Here is a 25,489-nt window from a genome sequence, read left to right on the forward strand (position 1 = left end):
CATCTGAGTGTCACATTTTATCTTCTTTGAAACATTGTTAAAAAGCTGATCTTTGGCATTTATTAGGCTATGAAATAAAAACGTGGTACTGAATCATATCCCACTGAGTGTGACATTCCAGGCTGCTGTAGGATGTAATCTTTGTGTTTCCATCCTCCATCACTACACTACACTTCGCTGTAACAGAATGGCTGAGTGCCCTGTGCTCTCTGCTCGGTCCAACCTCAGGGCGCCAGCGTCAAAGCCCTTTTTGCTCTGAGGATTAAACTGGATTAACACATCCCACACACACCTTATTGTACAGTAGCTTTGTTCTGCCGCCGTGCACCAGGGAAACTTCCACAAAGTTTACAAGACTAAGTTAGACTGGCACTGTCTGTGGAACTACTGCACACTTTTCCATATGAAAATGTTTCTAAAGACTTTGGATGACTCCCACCTGTAAGTTATCTAAGAGAAACTTTTTTAGAACAACATAATGCTCTGACTGATTCTAGCAAAGTGTAAGAAACTGCTGAAAAGAAGTGGTGCAAAAAACAGAAGAAAGTTTTGAGTTTGGCACACTGATTTTCTTCAGACAATATAATGTGATTTAATGCACAAAAACAAGAATGTCTAACCTTTGTGTCAGAGGAAGACTTCTCTTTTCTCTATTATAGAATAATTATGGTTGGTTATTTTGATAGTTAAACATTGAAATACAGAAGTATTCAGTTAAGAAAGGATACTATGGGGTATTATTTGTTATTTACATCACATTGTTACCTTCTGTTGGTTTGAAAATTCTATAGTCATAGAAAACAATGTATTAAGTAAAATTAGTTTCAGTTTTGTTTTTGTTTTAATTCCCAGTCTATTCTTTATGTAACTGACTGCAAACCCTTTCCCTTAATAAATAAACAGTTATGGTTTTGTGGTCTCATGCGTGCAGCTTCAAAGGAGGTGGTCGCGACAGCACAGCAGAGCTCCAGTCCTCATGTGCGTGTCACACCAAAACAAAACCGGTCAGACACTTGAGCTGCAGCTGTCCCGGGTGCAGTCTGAGCGAAGCCCGAGTCATGTTTAGCAAACTGTTCATGCCCCTAATGGGTGATCTGAAACCTATTAGCATACTGGCTATCTCTATTGTAAAGAGATAAATTATGTGGAAGCCTCCAATCCTTGTTCATCATCTTCACTCAAAAAACATTTGACACAACTGAATTTTCTTTTGCTATGGATACTGCCTGTATGACTAAGGAATTACACAGATATTAGGGAAAAATGTTAGATGGTAGAAACTTGATTTAGCATATCTCCTCTTTAAAAAGAAAATTGTACAATCTCAAAATCTGTCAGTAAAGACAAATCTTCAATGGCTGTGAATTATTAGACCATAAACCATCAATGCAGTTGACAGCCTTGCACAATACTGTATACTGTTCCTTTGAAAAACATATACTGTATTGTGTAATGTATCTCGCCCTATATCATAATCTTTAATGATTTGCCTTGGGATTCGCTCCTATTGCTTATACTGACTTACTTGTTTAATGACCGTCCATTCTCCACATGCAACAGTAGAACAGTGTTTGTTTTTCAGATAACTTCACTCACCATGTCACAGCACAAGCCTCATTACCGCCTCAACACCGAATTTACCGTCTCGCTCGGGTCTCCGCAGTGAATTGTCGACCGGGTGTTTTACAGACTGCAGCACCAATAATTAGCTACCTTTTCCCCGGCTGTGGCTCATTACGAGTCGACAGCGAGCGGCCGAGATTGGGAAAATGGGTATTGTTAAAGTCTGCTTAATTAAAGGAGCCAATTAAAACACTTATCACATTAGTGCGGTGGGCTCTGGAGGATATTTGCATGTTAACCGGTTAAAAATGAGGAAAGATGACTATCTGTGGCGCCTTATTAGTTTGTGGATGTGTGACTCGGAGCAGCACCCTGAGGGCTACAGGGAATAACATGCATCTGTTTTTAAAAGGTGGGAATTAGCCAGCAGCACATGGATCCTCACCTCACGTGTTCTTCGGTCTTGGAGGCAGCTTGGTGGAACTGGTCTTTGCTCTGCTCGTACTCTTCTTGATTCTGAAAACACAAAATAGTAGGATTTATGGTTATTTACATGGTTTACTGGTATTTATCATGCAAGATAGAGGAACTTTTGGTCTGGAAAATATAGTATATACAGATTTAGATATACAGACTACAAAAAAACTGTAGTTGTCCAGACATTTGGACACATGTTGGACACATACTCACCAATGACGTACATGGACAATAACACTACAAGAAGAACCTCATGTTCTAAGTCAAGAAGAAAAACAAATGATATGTAGGTGATACTGACAAAGAGATATATATATATAAATGATTTTTTTGTATAGCAAAAATAAATCAAGAGATTTTGGCATTACAACAGAAACGGGCTAAAACACGTCTTTTAATGTTGAAGTTTAAGTATCGTACAAATGTGTATAAATATTTTTTAAAAGAAGTTTTTTCCATTTTTATTTTTATTCAGCTCTTTTTGCAGCATTTACTTGTCTAGAGGAGCTTTAATTATTCATGATGGAGATTTAGCATATTATGTTAGCATTAGTTTGAAAGTATCAAGGGTTAGAGGTGGAAAACTTCAGCTTGTGGTGAAAACTCCACTCTGAAAAGACTTTGGGGAATCAAACCTTCTGCCAACAGCCAGTGTGCAGAACAGATCATCATACCCCACCATTCTAAACCAATGCAGATGTCAAGGTTTTACTATTTCACTTGGACAAAAGAAAGACTACTAAAGGAAGCGTTTTCAGGTGAGACACTATCAGCCACTTTGAATAAAAAGGTAAATGGTCACATTTTTCTATAGCGCTTTTCCACCTTCAAGGCTCTCAAAGTGCTCTGCACCAAGGAACACATTCATACACCAGTGTACACACATTGGGGGCTAGGTGGGTTAAGTGTTTTGCCTAAGGACACAATGACATCTGTGTTAAGCAGTGATGTTTACACTGAGAGTGGGATTCGAATCTCCAACCTTTGGATCAGTGAACAAACACTTTCTGATCATTATCTGATTCCTGGATATATCAGATGTCATGTGAACAGTTCCATCTGATGTGAGTAATCGGATTTCTTTATCATTGTTTACACGAGTGCTAGATTTGACAAGAAAAACAAGGCCATGGTAAAGACAAAAATAAAAGAGAAAATGCTCAAGACTGAAAGTTATTTTAAAAATAACACAACAGTCACTATAAAAATCCATTGATTAACTGTCACATGTCACCATGCGTTTTTGATGAGATTTCTCAGATTTCTCTTGGGCTGTAAACACACACCAAAAATCAGATCTAATTATTGGATTATTGTAGTTATCAGATTTTTACTGCCCATGTAATAGTACCCTGGTCATGTAAATATACCCACTGACATGAAACTATAACTGAGAGCATATACATATTACAATCCCAATATAAATCCTAGCGTGACAACATAATGTACTTCTAAACACTGCAGTTTTCCCATAATGCACAACCGATCCCACTCCCACTAACAACTTTGTATTGTATTCAAGCATAACATGATTTTATTTTAGTCGAGTAGCATATAAACCAGTCTGTTGGTAATGAGTCGCATTACTCATCCATTTTTTTAGCTAATTTTCTGACTTTGCAGCGTGCCCAGTGAGAAAAAAAAAAAGAACAAAACAAAAAAGCAAGCAGGCAGTGGTATTATGATAAAACAAGCAACTAATCCTCAACAACTGCAGCCTCTCCTCTGCTGATCCTTGGAGCTTAGGCCTCCCAGCATCCACATATTTAACCAGCAAACCACACCAGCTGGGGAGGAGAGGAAGTGAACGCAAGACGCCAAGCAGAGAGTGGAAAAGGAATAAAGAATGTGGTAAAAGAGGAGAGTTTCATGGGGGGTAAGAGTATTCCCAGTGAATGAGCTAAAACTGATAAACAAAATGAGTTAAAAAAAAAAAAAAAACAGAATGCAAAGTCTGCAAGAATGTTAAAGCTAAATGGCTTATGATAGCATGGCTGTAGGTATATAATAATTGAAGCACTGTAATCCTTTAAGTATATCCAAAAGCCCATTATATTTTTTTATTAATAACAATTATTACGGTGATCAGTTTCTAAGACAACTGTTTTGTGTTTTGAAAATATCCTCATGTGAGAGCTGCTTCAACTTGATTTCATGATTGGTTCAAGTTTCTTGTGTTAGAGTAAGGTTAAATAAAAGGTTATTATCTTAATATTTTGATGTTCTAGATTTCCTCTGGGTGGACAGTTTTAACTATTAAAAGGACCTGTACCTGAATTTTAAAACAGGAAAACAGAATTACTTCATTTTGAATGGTTTTGAGAAGTCCAAAGTTATTCCTCACTTACATTATGCATTCTGAGCATTCTAATTTTAAGCACTTTTTGCCGTGATGGTAATACTAACAACTAGCATGCTAACACACACTTCTTATTAGACAATAAAACAGCAGACTAAATTTGACCTATATACAATATATCTGCACAGGGCCAAAACAAATTTTCTTCAAATACAAGGGATAAAAAATTGGGTAGAGGGCCTTTGAGGTGTGGCTACTGAACGCAATTCTCGATCTTCCAGAATTTTATCTTTGTTATCTTTTTCAATTTGGGAAACTCATTTCGACCTGCTGACTGGTTGCCATTCTGCTGCCAGCGCACAATAGCCAAACGAGCGATTCAGTCCGTTTGTGGGGCTTTTACTGGGACTATTAGGCCACCTGCTGTCTCCTAATTGCTTGCAGCTCCATTCATACCTGCTTTATACCTGCTCATCATGTGCACTCTCACTTTTAACAATAGGCTCCAGTGATTCCCGAGGTTTCTCTTTGTTTGGTGCTTCGCTTTTATCTCAATGAACCAGTAAAAAGGACAAAAACAGGGTAATTTTCAGAAAGGGTGTTACAAACTAAAAGCAAAGCCACTTATATTTCAAAGCCATATGAAGGTTGCATCAATTAGTCAATGGGAATGACATCAAGAACACAGCGGAGCAAGATGGAAAAGCTCTTGGCTCATACACATGGTTGCACTTTTTGTGTGTTGTGTGAGTCTGTGTGAGTGTTTTTTTTTTTTTTGAGACACATGACATGTATTGTTTGATATGGAAGATCTGTACATCTTTTTTTTTCTTTTTTTTTTAACCATAAATGTACACTTTGTTATTACACTACGAGTCAGACGCTTGAACACACCATCTCATTCAATGTTTTTTTTTTTTTTTTTTTTATATATATATCTATGTTTACTATACTTGGTGGTACTTGACATTTTATATACAGAAGACATTGCATTCATGTGGTTCTCGAGTGCTTAGGTTTCCAAGATGGAAAGTTGTGATTCTGAGTTGTTTGCATTTATGTGTTTTTAGTCTGGAAAGTTGGGATTTTCATGCGGCCAATAATCACCAAATCTGCTCATTAATAATGTTTTAATGGAGCTCAACATTCCCGCCCACTTCAAAGTCCGCTGTAGTTTTGGAAGTAAATTCTCATTCATTTTTCCCATCGAAAAATTAAAATACTATGAGTACAAAGGGATCACGGAAGCTCAGCAGCTTCGTGCTAACTAATATCCAGAAGGCAGTTGTTTTAAGTAGTCCAAAGAGTGTGTTTAAAACACAAGATCCGATGAAATGTTTTAATAACTTTGTAGTTTCTTGTTTAGAAAAGTCTTGTACTCATTATTCACTACATTGTTTTATATATATATATATATATATATATATATATATATATATATATATATATATATATATATATATGTATACTAGGGGTGGGCGATATATCGATATTTTAAATATATCGAGATAGTTTTTAAACTCAATATGAATTCTGACATATCGTATATATATCGATATAATGCTTATATTCAATTCTGATTTCGCCGCTTCACTTGTTTGTCTTCTCTCTCGTCGCCTTCGCGCACCGCCGCCTCCCTGATTTTGTTCGCTCGTGTCTCCTTCACTCGTCACTACCACCGTAAACACCGAAAGTTGGTGCCAGTGAAAAGCTTCAAGCACCACGAACCTTTTCCACCATTTACAGACAAAACCATCAGCAGCACATCCTCATATTCCACCGAGTCGCGTCCTTTAGCCCGAAAGAAGCTAAACGAGCTGAGCTGCACGAGAAGTGCACTGTTTATGCAAATAAGTTTCGTTTCTGTAAAATGTAAACACACGTGCGCAAAACTGCATTAAACACATTATTATCTCAAACGAGCTGATGTGGCTCTACAGTCCTTATGCTTTATATATTGTAAAGTTTAGCAATGTAAAGTTTATTTATGCAGAAGATTTTAATTAATAGTCTGCTGCAGTGTCACTTATACAATAGTGTTTGGAAACGTTGGGTTTGATCTGCAGTGGATTGTGGGAAACCTCAGAGCTCCTTCTGCTGGTGAGGAACATGGATCTGTTAAAATAAGGATCTGTTAAAATAAGGAACATCCTGAGCTTCTTCTGCTAAAGGAGCTCGTGGTTCTGGTTCTGGTCTGGATAACAGAGTTAATGCAAAGATGAGCTTGTGTTGAGTTGTTTTATTTATGAATGAAAAGAAGAAAATATGTTTTATTTACTTTATTTTACAGTTAAATTATTATTTATGTAATTAGGGTTTTTTGTAATCTTAAATGTTCCTATATGAACTGCCGACCTCTTACACTTCAGTTAAAAAAAAAAGGACCTTGTTGTATTTGGCAGATTTGTTTTTGCAGTTTTCAGTTTTAAGGGGTTATTTTTTCTTGAACATATATCGAGATATATATCGTATATCGAGATATAGCAAAATATATCGAGATATATTTTTTGATCCATATTGCCCAGCCCTAATATATACACACGCACACACACGCACACACACATAAATACAGACCAGGGGGTGGGCCGTTAGCGTTGAGCTTTATTGGTAACCATCCCAGATGCTAAACGTTATTTGTTTATGTTACCTAGTCATTGTTACATTGGTATTTAATTAGGTATTTCTTGGGCATATCCGTTGCTTATGATATGGACAACACATAGTGAAACTGATTAGACAGGCATCTACGAGCATGTTCGCTATAAATGTTTTTACTATTAGTCATCGTGAGCCTGATTTCTGCTTCCCTTCTAATGATAATTACAGATCCATCTATATACCCAGCTGTCCCCACGATCACCGCAATGCCATGGTAGCAGCAGCATTTGCCTTGATGGCACACTTTAACGTCATTTTCTAGATTGATTTGCTCCGCAATTCTCTCCAACCGTTGACTAATTAAGCTCATTGCTGTTTTGTTGAAGGCAAATGGAGTGAATAGACTTTTGGGAACACGGCGGGCTTTGATGCGTGTGTGAAAGGGCCATCTTTAAACCCACACACTTGATCTAACCTTTGGCTCTGAGCTGACAGTGCCAATGACATTCAGTGAGCCACACTAAACTCTGTCCTGTGGTGGCTCGTATTGACTGTGTGGGCTGGGTGTGGAAGAGCTTTGATATGACTCTAGTAATTGGTGTGTTGTAGGACTGGCGAGGTAAAAATAAATAAATTGTGAATCACTTACAATTTATTGTGGTGATTAGTGAGTGCCAGAGTGTGCAACTATTATTTTTCTTTAATAGCATTTTTGTTAAAGGCCTATATTACGCTATTTTCTGATCTATGTTATAATTTAGTTTCCTCATCAAAGACATACCCAGAGTTCTGTTTAGTTTCATTCATACATGTAAAATCCTCCAGAGTTCTTCTCTCAAACTAAAAGCACTCTCGAGGACGTGCTCCATTGTGTATTTAAACATCATATACCTTCACTAGAATCATTTGGATAATTTCAGCCCAGGAATTACCCATTTGTACAAAACAAAAGGTAAAGGGTAGGTGTTCACTTGAAAACTACCTCTTCATGACATCACAATGTGGAACAGAGCATTTTGAGCTTTGGATATTGACAGCCTAATAATAATGAAGGATTACTCTACTCTACTACAATACCTAGTTTGTGGAACCAGAGCATGAATTATCCACTTATATAAACATATACTGCATAAATGTTTATTTTGAACTTTCTTACCAGTTTGCCATACATTTTCAGGTGTCAACAGTACCTTAACTATATTAATCTATTGGTATGTTCGCTATTTATGACATCAACCCATCCAGGGACTGAAAGTGGAAATAAACAATTTTGCTATAAACCTGGCATTACCTCTTTGTGTAGGTCATTTTTTTTAAGTTCATTGTCCGTGATAAATAAACTAACCTATTATTATTATATACTATTATTAACCTAATTTATATTTTAGATTGACTTAAATACACTATCTTGCATTTTTTTGTATGGTGGAACAAAGTAGAATCAAGTGCAGCTCAAGTGAGTGGTTGCATGTCAACCCTCAGGCTTGGCCGTATTTGCTGAGAAATGTTGAACCACCTGCAAAGCCTGACTGAAAGAAGCTGAGAAATGACTCACTCAAAACAACAATCTTAGGAAAAGATTCCAAAATCATGACCAGTGTCAGAGTTGACTTTTTGAAAGGCTCTGGGACTACATGATTTTTTTGTCTCCAGTTAAAATAAAGACTCTCCATTGTGTGCGCACAGATCCACATGTGCCGCTGTCAGGACAGTAGAGTCAGAAGCAGGTGGAAACAGCCCACAGGAGATAATCATTCTTTCCCGGCTCTGACAGGCTGTTTGACACTGCGTCAGCAGAGGCCTCATGTAGCACACCTCAAATATCTGAACAAAACCACAGCTTTGCCCAAATAATGAACTGTCGCTGCCTTTATTACCCAGCAGATACAAAGCTATGTATTCATGATTGCACACGCACCACTTCCGCAAATATACTCAAATTCAACCTATGGCTCACATGTGTTCCCCCCATCTACTGTTGTGGAATAGATGTAGCAGCATTAGCTTTCTCGTCTGTGCTGAATTGGAACTTTTTTGCTGGCTTGCACTTTCATATGGAGATGCTGGCGCTCTGGGCCGTATGCAGAGTCAAAGTTGAACACTTTCATGCAGTTAAAAAGCTGTCTGCTCAATATGCTGCAGAGGCCTGGATCTGCTTATTAGTTTAGCTTGTTAACAATATCTCTCCACTGAGGCCGAGCCCATCTGGAGATGAAGATAGGAGTTTCATAATAAGTAAACTGTACCAACAGTTTTGGAGTGCATTGTAGTCATTATTGGGAATGCATATTTACAAGAAAGTGTTTTCATTTTGATGCAAATTTTAGTCTGATTTACAAACTTGAGTTATTAAAAACTCATGGCAGCTGGCAATTTAAAAACTTAATCATTTTCTAGGTCCTTTTCTTTTGAACCATTTGATTTATTTCTTTAGGCTTATTGTATTAGAGCCAACATGTGGAAGGCATTCTGTTGGTCTATAGAACCAGAATATATTCAAACTTTTTGCCAAAATCATCCCTTATTGTAATTTCATGGGGTGTTTATTGTCTATATTGCAATTTACTTAAAGGTTTAGCAACATCCAATCCATACTGTTATAATTGTCGCAATTGGTTCAAAAATGATGTGTCTTGATTCAAAATTCAGTTAAAAAGATGTGAGTTTCAGCTGTGCATTTTGAACGGCACACATAAGTAATGATCTCATTTTAGGCAATCAAACAGCCCCAAACTGTGGGTTTATGTGGATTGCGTCGTGTTGTGTGAAAACACACACATCCATGCATACATTTACAGTGGTGCTGCCTGTTCTGAATATACAGTCTCAGGCCGTCTGTCTGCTGCTCCATCACATGCCCACAAAGCGCGCTCTGCAGGCAAACATCCTAAGCTCCTGTGCAAACACAGCTTGTGGCGGCCGTATGCCGAGCTGCCAGTCTGCGCTCACTCTGCAAACCCAGCCTGTTACTAATGAGACTAAGATCAACAGCATGGCATCTGACACTAGGGCCTTCATGTGTGAGCAATGTGGCCCCAAACTGCTCATCGAGGTAACAAATGTTTATCCACGCTGACTCAATCAGAACCCAAATACTCAGGAGGTTACACAAGTGTGGTGGGGGCCGTCTGTTGTTTGAACTGAATGGCCCGGACTGAGAAGAAAAAAGTTTCTTTTTGGATTTTATTATAAAATCCATACCACCTTGAGAATGCCTGATCTTGTCTGATCTCTGAAGCTAATCAGGGTCAGACCATTTCAGTTCTGGGTGGGAGACCCCTGAAAATACCAGGTTTTATTGGGGCGTCAGTGGCTCTAGTGCATACAGTTGTTCAATCGATGTATGCTGGCATGATAGTGTGGTTGTGAAAGACAATGTGGGACAATAAAAAGAAGTAAACCCATGGCTACAATCTGGTGTGTTTCGTGTAAGGTAAGTTATACTTTCATAATCCCTCGAGGGGATGTATTTGCATGTATGCATGCATATAATGATTTGTGCACTGCGCATTAACATGCACTATCCTAACCAAATGAACTAAAATAATTATTCTATGCACCTTGATTAGATTATACTGCTGAATCCTGCAATGCTCATGGAAATGCAACTGCATCAACAACAGAACTAGTTAGCATGAAGCCAATTACAGACAAAGTAAGAACAGGAAAACCATGACTTTGCAGGTTGTCCTCTGTACTTCCACCTGCTTCTAACTCCCATTAGAGCGCCTTGGTGCATTAGCCATGTTAAAGTGGGCATAACACACATGAGCAGTTTGCAAAGGTCTGTTCCATTTGAAAAAGGAGGCAGTGCTTTCTCCGGAGAGCCTTGGTAAAAGGTCCGTCCTGCTGGAGCCCGCTGAGGCAGAGACTTAGCGCTCGCTCCACACCTCCTGCACCTTTCCTCCTCACTAAATGTCACGCGCACACATGAAAGGAAATGAAAAGCTGCTAAGGGCTCTCTGGAGAAGCTAGTCTCCTTTAATCCATGTCCTCTTGCAAACACTTACATCTGCTTTATGCGTTTACCTCTACACTGTAAGGCATTTGATGATGTTAGACATAAATACACTATTATATAATGCTTTTGAGATATTCAAAAGACAAAGGTCTTTTGAAATTCCTTTTTCTCTGTTGAGTTCCTTCAGTCCAGGATTACTGAGGAAGAAATGTGTTTGCTCAACTAATTTCTTCCATGAATAGAAAAAATACCAGAACACAAGAAGGAAATTACAAAAACTAAAATTGAAAAGCTGAAGTTAGTGTTTTGTATGCTTATCTAACAGAATTATACTGTTTATTCCATCTCAAATTCCACATGCAGTATATGTGAAGAATTTTGTGTAGATGCATGTGCGACATACCCTCTTTTCCAGTTGGGCGATCTGTGCTTTATAAAAGGCTTCCAATGCTTTCAGCTGTGAGTCTTTCTTCTGAAGCTTCTCAGCCTGAAAAACAACCATAGATAATATAACAGCATTAATGTTTATTCAAACCACAGGCTATGAGTGTGCCAACATCTTCTCCAATTAGGACTTCTTATTTCAACTATGAATACATAATTTAAGAGTTTGCTCCAGAAATAATTTATTAGTCCAATTCAAATGTTAAAACTAAGGTATACATGTATAAATATTACAGTGGAGTTATCAGAGGATTTGTCGCCGCTTTAAGCCCAAACAGCTCCACACCCAGTAGACATGAAACTAGAGCTGCACTAATATACACTTTGAGAAGAGGCAGTATCTTGGAAACAGAGCACAATGCAATACTGTGGAAACGTACTTTAACTTTGAGTGATGTTGCTTAACAATAACTTCATCAGCTACTCAACAAGGATTAAAATGAGGACAGACTCAAAAGCGCCTGCATATAAAACGTATTTTAAAGCTGGCAAGGTTTACTTGCAAATGCGTACAATTGTGTTATTTAGAGTTTTATTGCTTTAGAATCTGTGGTTCAGAGTAGTTTCTCTTTCTGATTCTCTTCTCCTTCTCCTCCTTATGTCATTTCATTAATTAGATTAGATTAAATTAATAAGAAATTATTAAGGGTACATTCAAGTTCAATTGTACAGCATGCGCCTACACTGTAAATAGAAGAAATCATCTAACCTGTATGCCTTCACCCACCTGTTTAAATCTGCTGTAAAGAGTAATGTAGTTATTTTTGACAGGGACAAGGGCGGTAAATGAGGAATTAGCATTTAATGCGACAGCTCTCCAGGAAATCAGCAGGGTTTCATTTTGTTGTTTTTTGGCAGCACTGGGAGCAGTAAGCTAAGGACAAAGACAGCAGCATTTCGCTGAGGCAATAGCCTTCTCTGTGGCTTTCTCTGCAACAGCTTGCAATCGGTTCCTTGCACAACAATATGGAGTATATATTAGAAAAAATAGTTACAATATGCACTTGCATGTTACCCAGCACTGGTGTACAGTGTAAGAATGTTACTCTTGTTTGATTTTATTTTTTTATTTTAAACAAACAAACAAAAATGACATTTTACAAGGTACCATTATTAATGGAACGCATAGTATCCCGTTTCTGATCATAGAAGCAAAAATAAAAATATGTGAACATTTGTGGACTCAGATGTGAAATTGTTGTTGATAAAGCACACTGCTAGTTTCAGAAGACATCTGAAATGCTACAAACAGTGTGCGACATGGCTCAAATTATACCTCTGGGAATCTGCCTCCGTCCATCCATCTATTTGGACTGTGTGGACCAAAGAAAATTACACCACATGCCATCTCACCACGGAACATTCTGCCACGGATGGTATTACACATGTGGAATTGGAAAAATCATGCTCACAGAATGAATGACAGAAAAAGAGTAATAGATGAAAAATAGATGTAAAAATACTCTTTAGTGAAAAAAAAAAATGTTTTGACTAAAGAAAGTAAAGTTTTCAAAATATAGTTAAAAGTGACAAAACCTTTATTCCCAAGACATTTGCTCCCTGCATTTGAGTCACTCAGTGCCACAAGAGCAAACAGCAGCAACAGTGGATGACAAATCCCGATCTAATCCAGGATCTTGGTCAGGAGTAAGAAGGAGGAGCATTAGCCTGTTGGACAAATGCAATATTGGGGATTTGTGTCTTTATGGATGAAAACGTAACTCTGTCCAGTGAAGCTCAAATCAGCACTTTACATCTAGTATTTACATGTAGCCTACATTATGTTGCAAGACAATGCCATAAACAGTATTACAACAGCAACATTGTAAAAAAAAAAACTAAAAACATGCCCACATGCAATTGAATGACAGAAGAGAAAAACAAAGACTTACTGTGGGTGCAAATACAAAAAAAAAATAAAAAATGAAAAAGACACATTTGCAATTACAAGACAGCTGGGGATAAAAACAACAGAAACGTCTTTGTGTGGTTTGTCAGTTTACTCTTAAATCAGTCTAATGAATTAATTATCTTTATTAAATATAATCTTCAAAAAATGATGCGAATTTGGCAGGGACACAAAGGGGTGATTAAATAAAAAGCTGGAAATTGGAAAAATGACAAGCCTCAGGAGAAATGTGTTTGGGTCTGAAAGCTCGACAAAGGGATGATTGCAGATGATTTCTTGTATTTGTAAAAATGTGTGCAGGGGATATTTTGTACTGGCTTAAAGAAAATAGTGTTAGTACATTTTTCATCTAAGGCTGAAGGACGCGGCAGTGTGGAGGAGGCATTGCTGTTTCAACCTTGTGCACTCTGGAACTCTTGAACTATTTAGTGCTTTCTATCAATAAAATAGTCAAGGTGAAAAATGAAAATATCACGCTATGAAAAGGTGAAAAGACTGCAGTTATGAACCTGCATAGAAGAGAAAAACATGGGCTTTTAGTAGGTTTTCAAATTAATCACAGACAAAGCTAATTATTTATTACATTTATTTTTCAAGGCTATAATTTTTGGTAATGATTTCTATTGAAAAAGTTTGCTTTCATAAGAAATTCTGAAGCTGAAGACAAGTTAAGTTGGCAAAGTAAAAGTAACAAATGTAAAGTTGTAACTATTGAAGTCACAATGAAAGGAAAAGTAACCATGAAAATTCACTTTCATCAAAAAATAATATAATTTCAAAAAGGCAGAATACAAGCAAGTGCGGTCAATAATTAGAACTATTATTTTGAATATGTAGAAATTACTAACACATTTTTAAAATCAAACATTGAATAACACTAGGCTGAGAAGCTCAAACCTGTAAACACTTTCTAGGTTGCTGTAAAGGCTTTATGAATTTTCATTTTCATTAGCTTGATTCAGATTAAATTACTTACTTCATCGGTTTGTATCCAGAACAATTTCCTTCACACTTCTTGGCACCACAATAAATATTCACCAACTAGTTGAAGTAAGTGTTGGTTATTTGATGCAAATTTATTTAAAAATGTTTTCATGCTAAAGCTGGTGATTTGTATACATACAGCACATTTCATGACAAGTAGGGTTAGAACATTTGTATACAGGAAATAATAAAGTGGCTGCAAGCTTAGATTCTATATATAAATGAACACAGCTAACCTGCTAGCCACCACATTTCAGATAGAAAGTGAACATTAATAACAGACAAATCAGGTGCCTGGTTTCCCTGAGGTCATGCCTGCTAGTGTTAGTAACAGGCTTGATTGACAGTGCTGCTAAGCGCTCGCTCTCTGCTAAACCAGTAGTGCGGGCGGGAAGGGATATGAACTTTCAACAGCCTCACTCCCGATTGGCTCTTTGGTTGCTGATGATAGTAGCCTTAATTCCAAATATGGAACTCGCCTCCAAATTCACCTCTATAACTGCTAGCCTTGACTGGCTTCATTTGACTGGGTGACGTCACACTTTTTTGTCTACTTCTTTATACTGTCTACGGCTGCAAACACTAGAACAGACTGTCGAAGTGTATAAAGATCACCCTTGTATGCGTATCAGAAATAAATTAAAAGATCAATTATTTTAAAAAAATGAATCCAACAAAAGCAAGAAAAGAAGAAAAAGGACAGACAACAAAAAAATGGAATGTAAATACAGACATGATCAAAAATGCCAAAAAAAAAAGAGGGAGGCAGAATAAAAAATACAACAGTCCAAACATTTTACAGACACCAGGCTATGTTACAAAACTACAGCTCAAGTGTTACGACTTTGTATTTTCTACCATCTGGGCCATCGTAGATGAAATGACAATGAAGGTAGTTGAGAAAGTATCTTACCATTACTTCTAACTCATCTGCAGTCTGGACAGAGGAAACAGAATACAGTAATTAGCGGTAAGAATAAACAAGCAAAATGTAGAATAGTACATACATTATTGTATTAGGGAACGTGTCAGGCAGCTAAAGAGCACACTGAGTGAAAGCAACTAATTACACTCAAGGCTGTCAGTCTGAAAGCGCTCCAACTCACTTTAAACTCATCAATGTTGAAATGCCGCTTTGAATGCCATAGAAAAAACATGAAAAATACTTTTCTATTAACCTTTATTATAAGAGCCCAAGGACCAGTGCACTTTTGGAGTTTTGTGTGTGTATCAGCGCAACAATCGTCACAAAGGTCAGAGGAGTGCTGTGAAGAAGGCGCAGATAAAGAAGGCACGATAACCACCCACACCTACAGGCAGCTTTGTCAGTTTAAAAAAATAAACTTCAAAAGATGGGAGGAAGAGATGGGCTTAAAACGGTTTGTGCAAAAATAAGAATTTGGAAACTTTTGGTTAAGTGCAAAACAGGTCAGCTACTTGTTATTTGCAAAGAGGGATTGTTCGAATTGTGGGAGATTGCAGTTAATAAAAAAATATTTATTCACAATTTCAGAATAAAATATGGCTAAAAGGCTTGTGACTCAGTTGACCTTATTCCAGACATTGCCGTGGGCACCGCTATCGTCATTCTGGTTGTATTATATTTTGCATAAGGCTGCCAATCTTGACAGCAAAGAAGTTCTATATGGATTATGCAGCCATTTTAAAGCCTCCTAGAGAATCAGTGCAGTGTTGACCTCTTGGTCACCTGAACATTGAACATTTTACACAAATCAGTCTACTTTATATCATAGTTTTAGCAGCAAAACTTTTCTCAAATTCTTCATTTAAATGTATGGGATTCCCGCTTAACTGGAAGTTCCATCACAAAAATGTGCAGTGAAGAAGCATTTACAGACAAAAGTGGGCAGGATGGAATAAGGTCATTAGAAAATGTCAAATTTAAAAGAGCATTCTGGATCACAATGTACAACAAGTGAGGGCATTACCTTGATCAACCAATGGCACATCTGAGTATGACAGTACGCAGGGCTCCTCTGCAGTTCTAGTGTTTGACTATTTAGCATAAATTGTATGCATATTTTGCCCTTATTTTGGTTAGAAATTGTTAGAGCAATGCAGCAGTCCTATTTAAATCAAAAGCCAAACACTTTCTTAGGTGATGCTTGGTGTGAAAGTTTTGACACTGATAAATAAGACTTCTGATGAGACAAATAACAGGTCCCAGACGACACTTGATGACAATATTTTATTATGTAGGTGAGTATTGAGACTAAATCTATAATTAATACAGAGTTCTACTGTCAACATCTGCCGTTTCATCTCTGGGAGCTTATACAAAGTAACAGGCCTCTCTTAAATGAGTGTTGACATGTTTGAATAGTTTGTGTTTCATGTGACAAAGTTCAGTTGGTGGAGCAGAGTGGATTAGAGAGTGGCAGTCTGTCACACACTCCCCTGAACTAGTCAGGTGCCACATCGTACACATCTGCTGCTCTGCAAATTAATGCCAATCAATATTACCGCGAGCACAGTTGTCGTAGTTCTGAGGGTACAACACAAAATGATGAGAAAGCACAGGGAGGCTGAAAACATTAACTGTCTTTTAATTTTAAGGATGGATATATTTAAGGCAAACCAGATGCATACTTCATGATATTCCATGGTATTGGTTAAGGCGATACCGTGGCTGGGCCTTTAATTAGATGTAATAAGAGTATTTACAGGCTGATCTTGGTCTACAGCATCTCATAACGTTTGAACTTTTATTCGTACAAAGCTCTTCAGTGTTTGAAAGCTAAATGACAGTAGCATCACACAATTGGATGGTGATAACTGTGTTTTAAGGAAATAAATAAGTCAAGATATATATTGATATCAGAACTGAGAAAGCTGAATTGGTGCATCCGTACAAGTAAGTGTCTTAAGTGTCTTGCCAAGAGAAACTAAAACAGTTTTCTCAAACAGGAGGGGAGAGGACGAAATATGCTTTTTAAGTTTTCTGCTTTTTACTGCTTTTCTTACATAATTAGTATTAAAAATGTTTTTGCATTTGTTGGTATTTTTATACTTGCATAGATTTAAAGTGTGCAATACTGGGTTGTCAAAGTAAATGATCACTATTTTATGTTACACAAGAGAGTGTAGCTTTGAGTTGTTTTTTTACATGGATTTTTCTTCTTTTACACAATTTATGCATCTGAGCTGTGTCATTTCAGATGTAGTATAACAAAGACCATAATATGAACAACAGGACCTTATAAAAACCTCTATTGAAAGCATGTCTCTTCCTCCAGCCAAAGAACACGAATTGAGAAGACGATTCATCATAATTATCAAAGGCTGCTGAACGGCAAATCAAATCAGAGCACATCGCCAGGGCTTCATAAACAGACCTTAACCGAGGGAAGACAAAGAGAAGAGGGGGTTTGATGGGAGAGGTGAGAGCTACCACGGCAGCATGCTAATGAACAACAAGAGGAAAGTGTGTGTTAGCTTTATGTTAGACTGCTATCTGCTCCAGTTTGGTGGGGATTAGGAAGAGAGAGTGAATTTAATTAAAAAAGCTCTGTTTGGTGCGAGCCCCTTTATGTGGGTCCAGGTTTAATTTGCGGCTTGGTGGAGACAGTGCCGAATGAATCTGATGACTCCCCGGGTGTTCCTCCAGGGACCGGTCTGGGGCCACACTAGATAAGAGGCAGCCAGGCGTGACACTACATTCACTCGCAATGTTCTGTTGTGATTGGAGGATTAACATACCGCAGCAGGGATGACAACAAATCACAGTACATTTTCAAGTGTTGGGACAAGATTAAGTATATGATAGAGCTCTGGAATATATTATGAATGTACACAACTACAGCATGACCAAGGATATTGGTTAAAGTTAAGGTTGAGGTACTCTTTATTGTACCTGTAATCATTTTGTACCTAGACTCACAACTACTAGAGTTCACTTGAGACAGTGGTCATCTGGACACTGTATTTGACCACTGTTAAAACCTTCTCTACACTGAATCACTCCTAAACTCATGATTACACCATGCTGACTACTAGAGATACAATAATATGTTAAAGACCTGCTAAAATACCTAAGGAATGTAACATGATACTCATTTAGATTTCAGAGGTAAACTGCTATTGAAGTGTTTTCTTCTAAATTACTAGTAATGAGTAATTAAACATTATTTGGAAAAAGGGGATTAAAAACCATATATATCGATTACTGATTCACATTACAAAGGGAAATGTTTTTTTGTTTTTTTTTCGTATTGTCTCTCATATTAACTAACCACAGTTGCTTATAAGTTATTTGCCTTTCTGGCCGGCGCAATTCAACAGATCAAAGCTCCAGTATTTTTGTTTTTGACCTGTTAAAGAGTCGGAGACTCAGGGACCATAATTTGCGTGACTGCTGATTTAAAATCACACACACATCTATAAAATGTCTCTGGTTGTTTCTTGCCAGGTGCAGTTGAATGCCTCTCCTTGCACTGTCACAGAGTGTGCTGCAGCAGTTCTCATGACAACATAGACAGAGTTCTCCAGTTGTGATTGTGCCATTTGGGAAATTAAGACTCATGATCCCCAAAAAGAAGCTCACATTTTTACATGCATTTTGGAAAACCTGTTTAAATTGGAGTAGTAGAGATTCAGATTCCCCAGTGTGGTCATCTGTAAGTCCCCACAGCTCAATGTTCCCGCAAAATGCAAAGTTCATTTTTATTTTCACACATTTTAAGGATTTTTCATAGTTAGAGATAGAAATGGCTGTCAAGTAAACAGGCTTTGACTTGACAGATTAGATGAGGGAGTTGGGTATGTCAGCAAATTAGCATAGTTATTTAAATTTCAGTTTGAAGAGATACAAACTCTTCAAACATTTAAACAAACAACAAATGAACTTTCAAAGCAAACCTGTTTTTCTTTTGATACAGATGACTGTAACATTACCTTTAGCAAAGACATATATCAAGTTAAGCAAGATTCTTTTTAAATCTAATTGAAAGAAAACTAGAATAAGAAACAGCAGGTGAAAATGAGGGGAGAGTCAATACAAATCTCCAATGTAAGCAGTGCAGAAAAGCTGCTGTTATTAAGAAGGCTCATAATTGAATACAACAGCTGCTAGCTACAAGCTAGCAGAAGATTAGCTTACAAATGTGTTATCATTTCTTTCAGCTTCAGGCTACTGTGAATATAAATGAAGTCAGTTCAAAGCACTGGGTGTGAACTGTCTGTTTAGAAGGAGTTGCAAAGTAGTGTGTGCTGAATGAGAAAGGAGGAGCCCAAACAAGTGATGACATGTTTACCACAGAAATGTAAAGATTGAAAATCAATCATTTTTTATGTTCACAGAAAATTCACTGTAGATTGCAGATGACTCCTATGTGAAAGTTACAACGTATACAGAATTAAACTGCATTGACCATATATGACTTTTAGCCGCTTTTATTCATGTTGCGTATTATTTATAAAAAATAAAAATATGCATTGATGCCTGTAAAGTAAAGCAAATGTAAAAAGTGGATCACTGACAACACAAACAAAGTCACTTATAGTTTATCTGGTACAATCACAAAATGATAATCTCAGTGTTTTGACTGCTATATCTGAAAAACATTCAAAGTAACAGTACATAGAAGAAATGTGAAGACCACTGTGCCCTGTAACTCCAGTGTGTGGCTCTCTGCTGTGTCTTGGATGGATGAATACACTACATGCCTGTGATTCGTCCCTGTGGGCAGACTGCGTGTAACCATCTGATCGCGACAGCACCAGTCTGTTTTCCCATTACGCTCTCTCCCCCTCACTTTATTTACTCTACCCCGTTTATTTAACACATAGCTCCCAGCAAGCCAATAAATTAACACTCCGTAATAATCTGATAATTACAGGCAGGCAGATCCAGGGAGGAAGAGTGGGACCATATCTGGTAGTCTGTCCGCTCATTCTTTCTGGTGGATTGTTGTTTGGTCTGGTTGTCATGCATTTTATTTATTGCATGTTTTGGGTTTTTCTTTTAAAGTCAGACTTCAAAGCTCAACCTGAACCTGTCCCTTGATAGGACTTCACTTGGATTTCAAATCAGACCTGGACAAATTGGACTCTCTGTGGACTCAACTTGAACCGGGTTTGGACTTTTTGACCCTAATAAAATAAAAGCACAAAAGAAATTCCTCTCTGCTCGCTTAACTGACAATATAGAGGGATTATCAGACTATGTCACTTCACGCTCTACTGCGCACATCTCCTGCAGAAAGAGCCACTGTCCTGTCTTGTATCATGCCAGTGTCTTGTAGGCTTTCAGCAGATTTCAGTCTCTCCTAGGGGGCAGGGTTAGTTGCATCAATCAGGTATGAGTGGATGTCCGGCTACTGAAGTTTGAGACATTTCTTCTCGTCATTTACGCACTCACCTGCATTTAATACGTATGGGTCATTAAGACGTATCCCACTCACTAATGTTAATTTAGCCTCATAACTTATTTTATTACATTGCATGAATCTGCTCTGTTGACAAACAAATGATCTCTAGATCTAGATTTGAATCTTCTCCTGCTAGTCAAATAGATTTTTGTAAGGCATCTTGTTTTTGAACAGTGTTTCCTAGGAGAATACGTTGGTCCCCATAGTCTAAAACAGGGGTTTTCAAATTGGGTGACTGTGAGCTTCCCCTTAGAGTAGGTAAAGATAGCTGAGTCCTTTCACCTGCGGTCACCCGACAGCCTACGCGGGTGCACCTCTGGGCCTGTCCCGACACTTAGTCCTGGTTCATTTTTGGTTAAGTCCTGGTTTAGTCCTATTTTAGTCCTAGTTCAGTCCTCCTGGTTCAGTCTGGGATCACTGCTAGTTTAATGCGCCTGTGTTGCGTCTCCCCAGTGGCTCTTTGGCACCTCGTCTAAAATAAATTGGACTAAACATTGATATAACAAAATTAGACTTTGTTGCTCATTGTGTCATAAACAATGACTATACTGGCCAAAAATGAGTGTTTGAAGATTAAATATAGGCAGTAACTGACATTTACATTCCATAAATCTAATTAATAATTCATATTAAAATAAAGTGTGCCACCACAGTCAAAATCTATGGGAAACACACCTATGGACATTTATTGAACCTGGCCTTGGTTAAATAGATAGCACTAATATCATTTTTATCCCCGTGTTGAATGCAGCGTAAACTGTGGAACTGAAGGTGGAGGTGTGCAGCTGGTTGACTGGCATATCCAAATGTACAAGTGCTTCAGAATGGATTGGTTTTGTTCAGAGTAAAACCTTTGTTGATCCATTTTCTTTCCTCAGCTCCACTATCTGCCTGCGAGGCGAGGGGAAGCCACCTTTAGAACAGCACACACTGGCAGCCTAATAGCTTTACATGCGCAACCATGTCACTTCTTGCAGATTACAATTACTGATACAACAGCTGCCTTATCTATACCTCAACCCCCAGCCCCCTCCTCCTCCTCTCACCTCATTCCTTCCATTTCCTTCAATGCCACTCTGCAGCCATCTCCACATCTCCACAGCCTGTCATTTCACTGCATCTCCTCCTCCTCCACTCTCTCTTGTGCATTCTACTCTGCATTTAACCCTCCAAGGCCCATTCGATTTTTCTATTTCCATGGCCAGTTGTTATTGTTGTAAACATGTGTCACTCTATATGGGAAAGTGCATGTTGAGGGTTGATGGATATATCTCGAAGAGAAAATAGTGTACGGTGTTTCAATAGGGGAAAGTAAACTGCTTGTACAGAGTGTATCTATACTTACAGTCTAAATGAAAGGTCAACACGTGCATTTTAGTCAAATAATGTTTGAATAGATGAGACAGTACAGACAAATTAGGAAAGCTAATAACCAGCTAGGGATGCACCAATCTAGCTTTTTCTGTTCTGATAACAATGCTGATACTTTGGCTTTAAGTATCTGCTGATACCCAATATACTAGGGCAGAGACTGAAAATACATAGTATTTCTTTTTTTAAACATAGTGAATGGTAAACAGCGATCCAAAAGTGTTTTGTAACTTATAAGAAGTTATTTGTTATTTAAAGTGAGTACAGAACAACTTTGAAAAAAATATTACAAGGTGTTTTGAGACAAAGCTGTTCAGTAAATCTTATTGCATAAATTTATAGACCAAAATGGGATACTGACTGAACTGATGTCTTGGAACCAATATCCATGTCAATATCGGTCCAAATATTCAATCCCAGTATCATATTGGTACATGCACACATACACAATTTTATAAAGTGATGCCTTCCCTTCTCAGCCTTCTTGATGCATGAAAGACAATAAACAAATCTAGATCAATATCTAATATTGTTGGCTGCATCCTAAATGGTTTATAAGATATGAACACATGTTAGTAAACATGGTTAAAGAAAATCAGGAATAGGGAAAAAGAAATGGTAATAACCAGCAAAACAACTTTTAGTGAAAAGATCATTTCCACACCCGTGCTATAAAAAGTGAATTTTGGCCAGCTGGGTAGCCTTAAGAGAATCCACTTATGAAGCAAATGGAGGGGCTTGAGTTTGCTCTGATCACAAAGACTAGACTGTGGAGCAAGAGGTCAAGGTCATGGAGGTCTGATGAGACTGGATTTACTTGTGATGAAGCAGCCGAATGAGAAGAGACTTGGGTCGAGGATAGTGGTTATACCACAAGAAACATTCGGTCTACCCAGCCGCTCTTAAGATGAGTACTTTGATGTTACAGTTTGTTAAAATAAAAGTGTAATGTTTCCATTTAATTTAAGGTTCTTCAGATACAATGCCAGGATTGACAAAAGCTCTGCTACTGTATTTATGTGAAGGAGGACATGTTGTTGAGATCTCATGCTTATGGCTTATGTTACAGCAAACATCCATGCAGCTACAAACTGTAGAGGCTCTGCTGTTGCATTAAACTGGTGGTCATATTATCTGAGAGACTCCGTGACAACAGTGCTAACATGGGCTTTTTTATTCAGCTGCGTGTTCTTATGATCTTTTTACAGGCCTCACTGTTATTTTTATGCACACACTGCAGTATCGGACAGGTACTAATAGTCTTTATTTCTGTTTGTTTTTCACATGACATATTTGTGGAATAAATGTGGAATGTACTTTTCAGAACTTAAGGATTCTATTTCATATCCATACATTTGAATACAACGTCTGAATATAAGGTGTTTTGGAATAGCTGTATTTTAGTCATTTACATTTGATTCAATTTCTATGAAAAATAACTGGGAAGATATGATAAATAAAAATACTTGTCGACAATAGAGTGAGTCATTTATCTTTTTTACTCTTACAAATAGCTCAGAGCTGCGTGTTACCATATGTCTGCGTAAATAAGCAGTCAAAGAAGTACATGGGAAAACATCAAGCCATTCAACGCCTTCTATGTATCCCTATAATGAAGCGTGTCCCCATCTGGCTCGGCGCACCCCGCTCCTATTGGTGCGTAGAAGGCAGGTGCGCGCCTAACTGCAGCTGTTCCACTCGGCTTTCAATGAGAAACGTCTCTGTTGCTCCGCTGGCACTGAAGCTCCAGCTGATTACATGGATTTAGGTATAAACAAGAGGTTTGTCCAATCAGAGCCAACATCTGCTTGGTCTCCAGTGGGGCCCATTGAAAAGCCCTCCAAACCAACGGGAGGGATCCCACTGCTATCAGGCAGTGGAGTGTGGCTGCATCTGGGAACACACGACTCACAGGGATCTCAGTTGACTTTTGGTCCCTTCGATTGGATGGGTATGGAAAGAGTAAGATGGAATTGGTTGAGATTGGCTAGTGTGGGGTATTCCCAGAATGGCTTTCACGTCATTCAATAAAGCAAACTTAACTTAAAAAAATGAAATGTTGGCCTAAATATTTTAAAATACTATTCCACTTTTTCCATTTAAGGTGATAATACTACTCTAGACTGTAGGGCTGTGGTCCTTAAGTCATTTAGGTGATTAATTGGTCAGTGGTGTTTTAGTCGACCAAAATTACTACTAGTCCTTTATTTAGATTTCTAGGGGACAACAGCAGAAAGAAGTTACAAAAGTGAATTGAAGTTGCGAGGTGAAGATCTTGTATTTTTGGGCTATTTATATGCAAAAAGGCAGAGTTTAATCTGTCTTCATATAAATGAATATCTTCCTAGTACTTTCTTCTCTATAAATATTTGTTTTTGCATGGACTCCCGTGTAGTTATAGTCTTGTGAGTTTGGAGTCTTGTGAGTTCGGGCAAATACATAGATACACATAATGGTTTTGAGAGCTTTTGCCATGCCCCCTTTTTAGGCAACTAATCTAGCAGCAAGACATGTCTATAGTCAACCAGGAATATCTTTAGTCAACTACAGCCCTACTAGAAGTGTCTAGTAAAAATGACACAGGCCATTTAAACAAACATTAAACATTTAAACACATTTAGCTTTATAAGTTTAAACTGCTTCGACATTACTGCATAACTTTCAGTGCTTAACCTGGGTTGAAGTTGAAAAATAAAAAATTGCTAATTACTTTTTGGAGGCTGTTGAAGTCAGGTGAAAATTTGATAATTGGCTTACGGCATGTTCCAGCTTCATACCTGACTTTTGAGTATTTGAAAATCACATCATTTTTCTGCACTCTAAAAACCACTTGTTGAGAAATCAAACTAAAGGCATGATAATGAAAGGTCATTGAACGCAGAGAGAGTTGATGAACACGGTGATCCTGCGAGATAACAAATGTGACCAGATTCCCAATTAGACAATTTCACACTCCACATTCACACTCAGAGAGACTGGGAAGAAAAGGAATAGATCTGAACTATGTAATATGCTTCTGTTGCCCTCTAGTGTCATATCAAGGAAGATATGAATCATCTCCTTCAATATCACGTCTTTGCTGATTTTTAATACTATATAGTTCTAAAAAGAAAAATATTCCCCACTAACTTTTCGATTGGGGATCTGCCAATGTCTTCTGTGGATATGTCACTGCTTTGCTTCAAATGTTCCACAATATGGCATTAAACAGATCTATCTTACATTTATTCAACAACAGGTGGCTTTATTGCTCAAAAATGCATAGAAAAACAGGCATTCTGAATGTGCCTCTCCACAGATCTGAACAATAACTTGGCATGGTTTGATTTCCATGATGATAGAAAGGTTTAATGTCATACTGTGAAACATTTCAGATAAAGTAAAAAGATCTTCATGGAAAAAAGCAGGTAGTGGACTTTCCACCAGAAAAATTACACAGTGCACCTTTAAGCACACAAACAATACAACAGAAAAATGCCAGGTTACTCTGACAC

General features: G+C 37.8%; 1 protein-coding gene across 1 annotated transcript in view; it reads right to left on the reverse strand.

Annotated features, from left to right (window-relative positions):
* The window catches only part of chchd6a (coiled-coil-helix-coiled-coil-helix domain containing 6a), a 70,606-nt gene that overhangs the window by 36,510 nt on the left and 8,607 nt on the right, over nt 1–25,489 (reverse strand). Inside the window, exons 5-6 of the mRNA XM_020922441.2 lie at nt 11,302–11,385; nt 2,009–2,079 (exon numbers count right to left, since the gene is read on the reverse strand). Of these exons, the coding sequence (XP_020778100.1) occupies nt 2,009–2,079; nt 11,302–11,385 (155 nt within the window). The remainder of the gene's footprint in view (nt 1–2,008; nt 2,080–11,301; nt 11,386–25,489) is intronic.

Source organism: Boleophthalmus pectinirostris, unplaced genomic scaffold (genome assembly GCF_026225935.1).
Source record: "Boleophthalmus pectinirostris isolate CB_2022bp ecotype Guang Dong unplaced genomic scaffold, ASM2622593v1 HiC_scaffold_8, whole genome shotgun sequence".
Taxonomy (NCBI): Eukaryota; Metazoa; Chordata; class Actinopteri; order Gobiiformes; family Gobiidae; genus Boleophthalmus; species Boleophthalmus pectinirostris.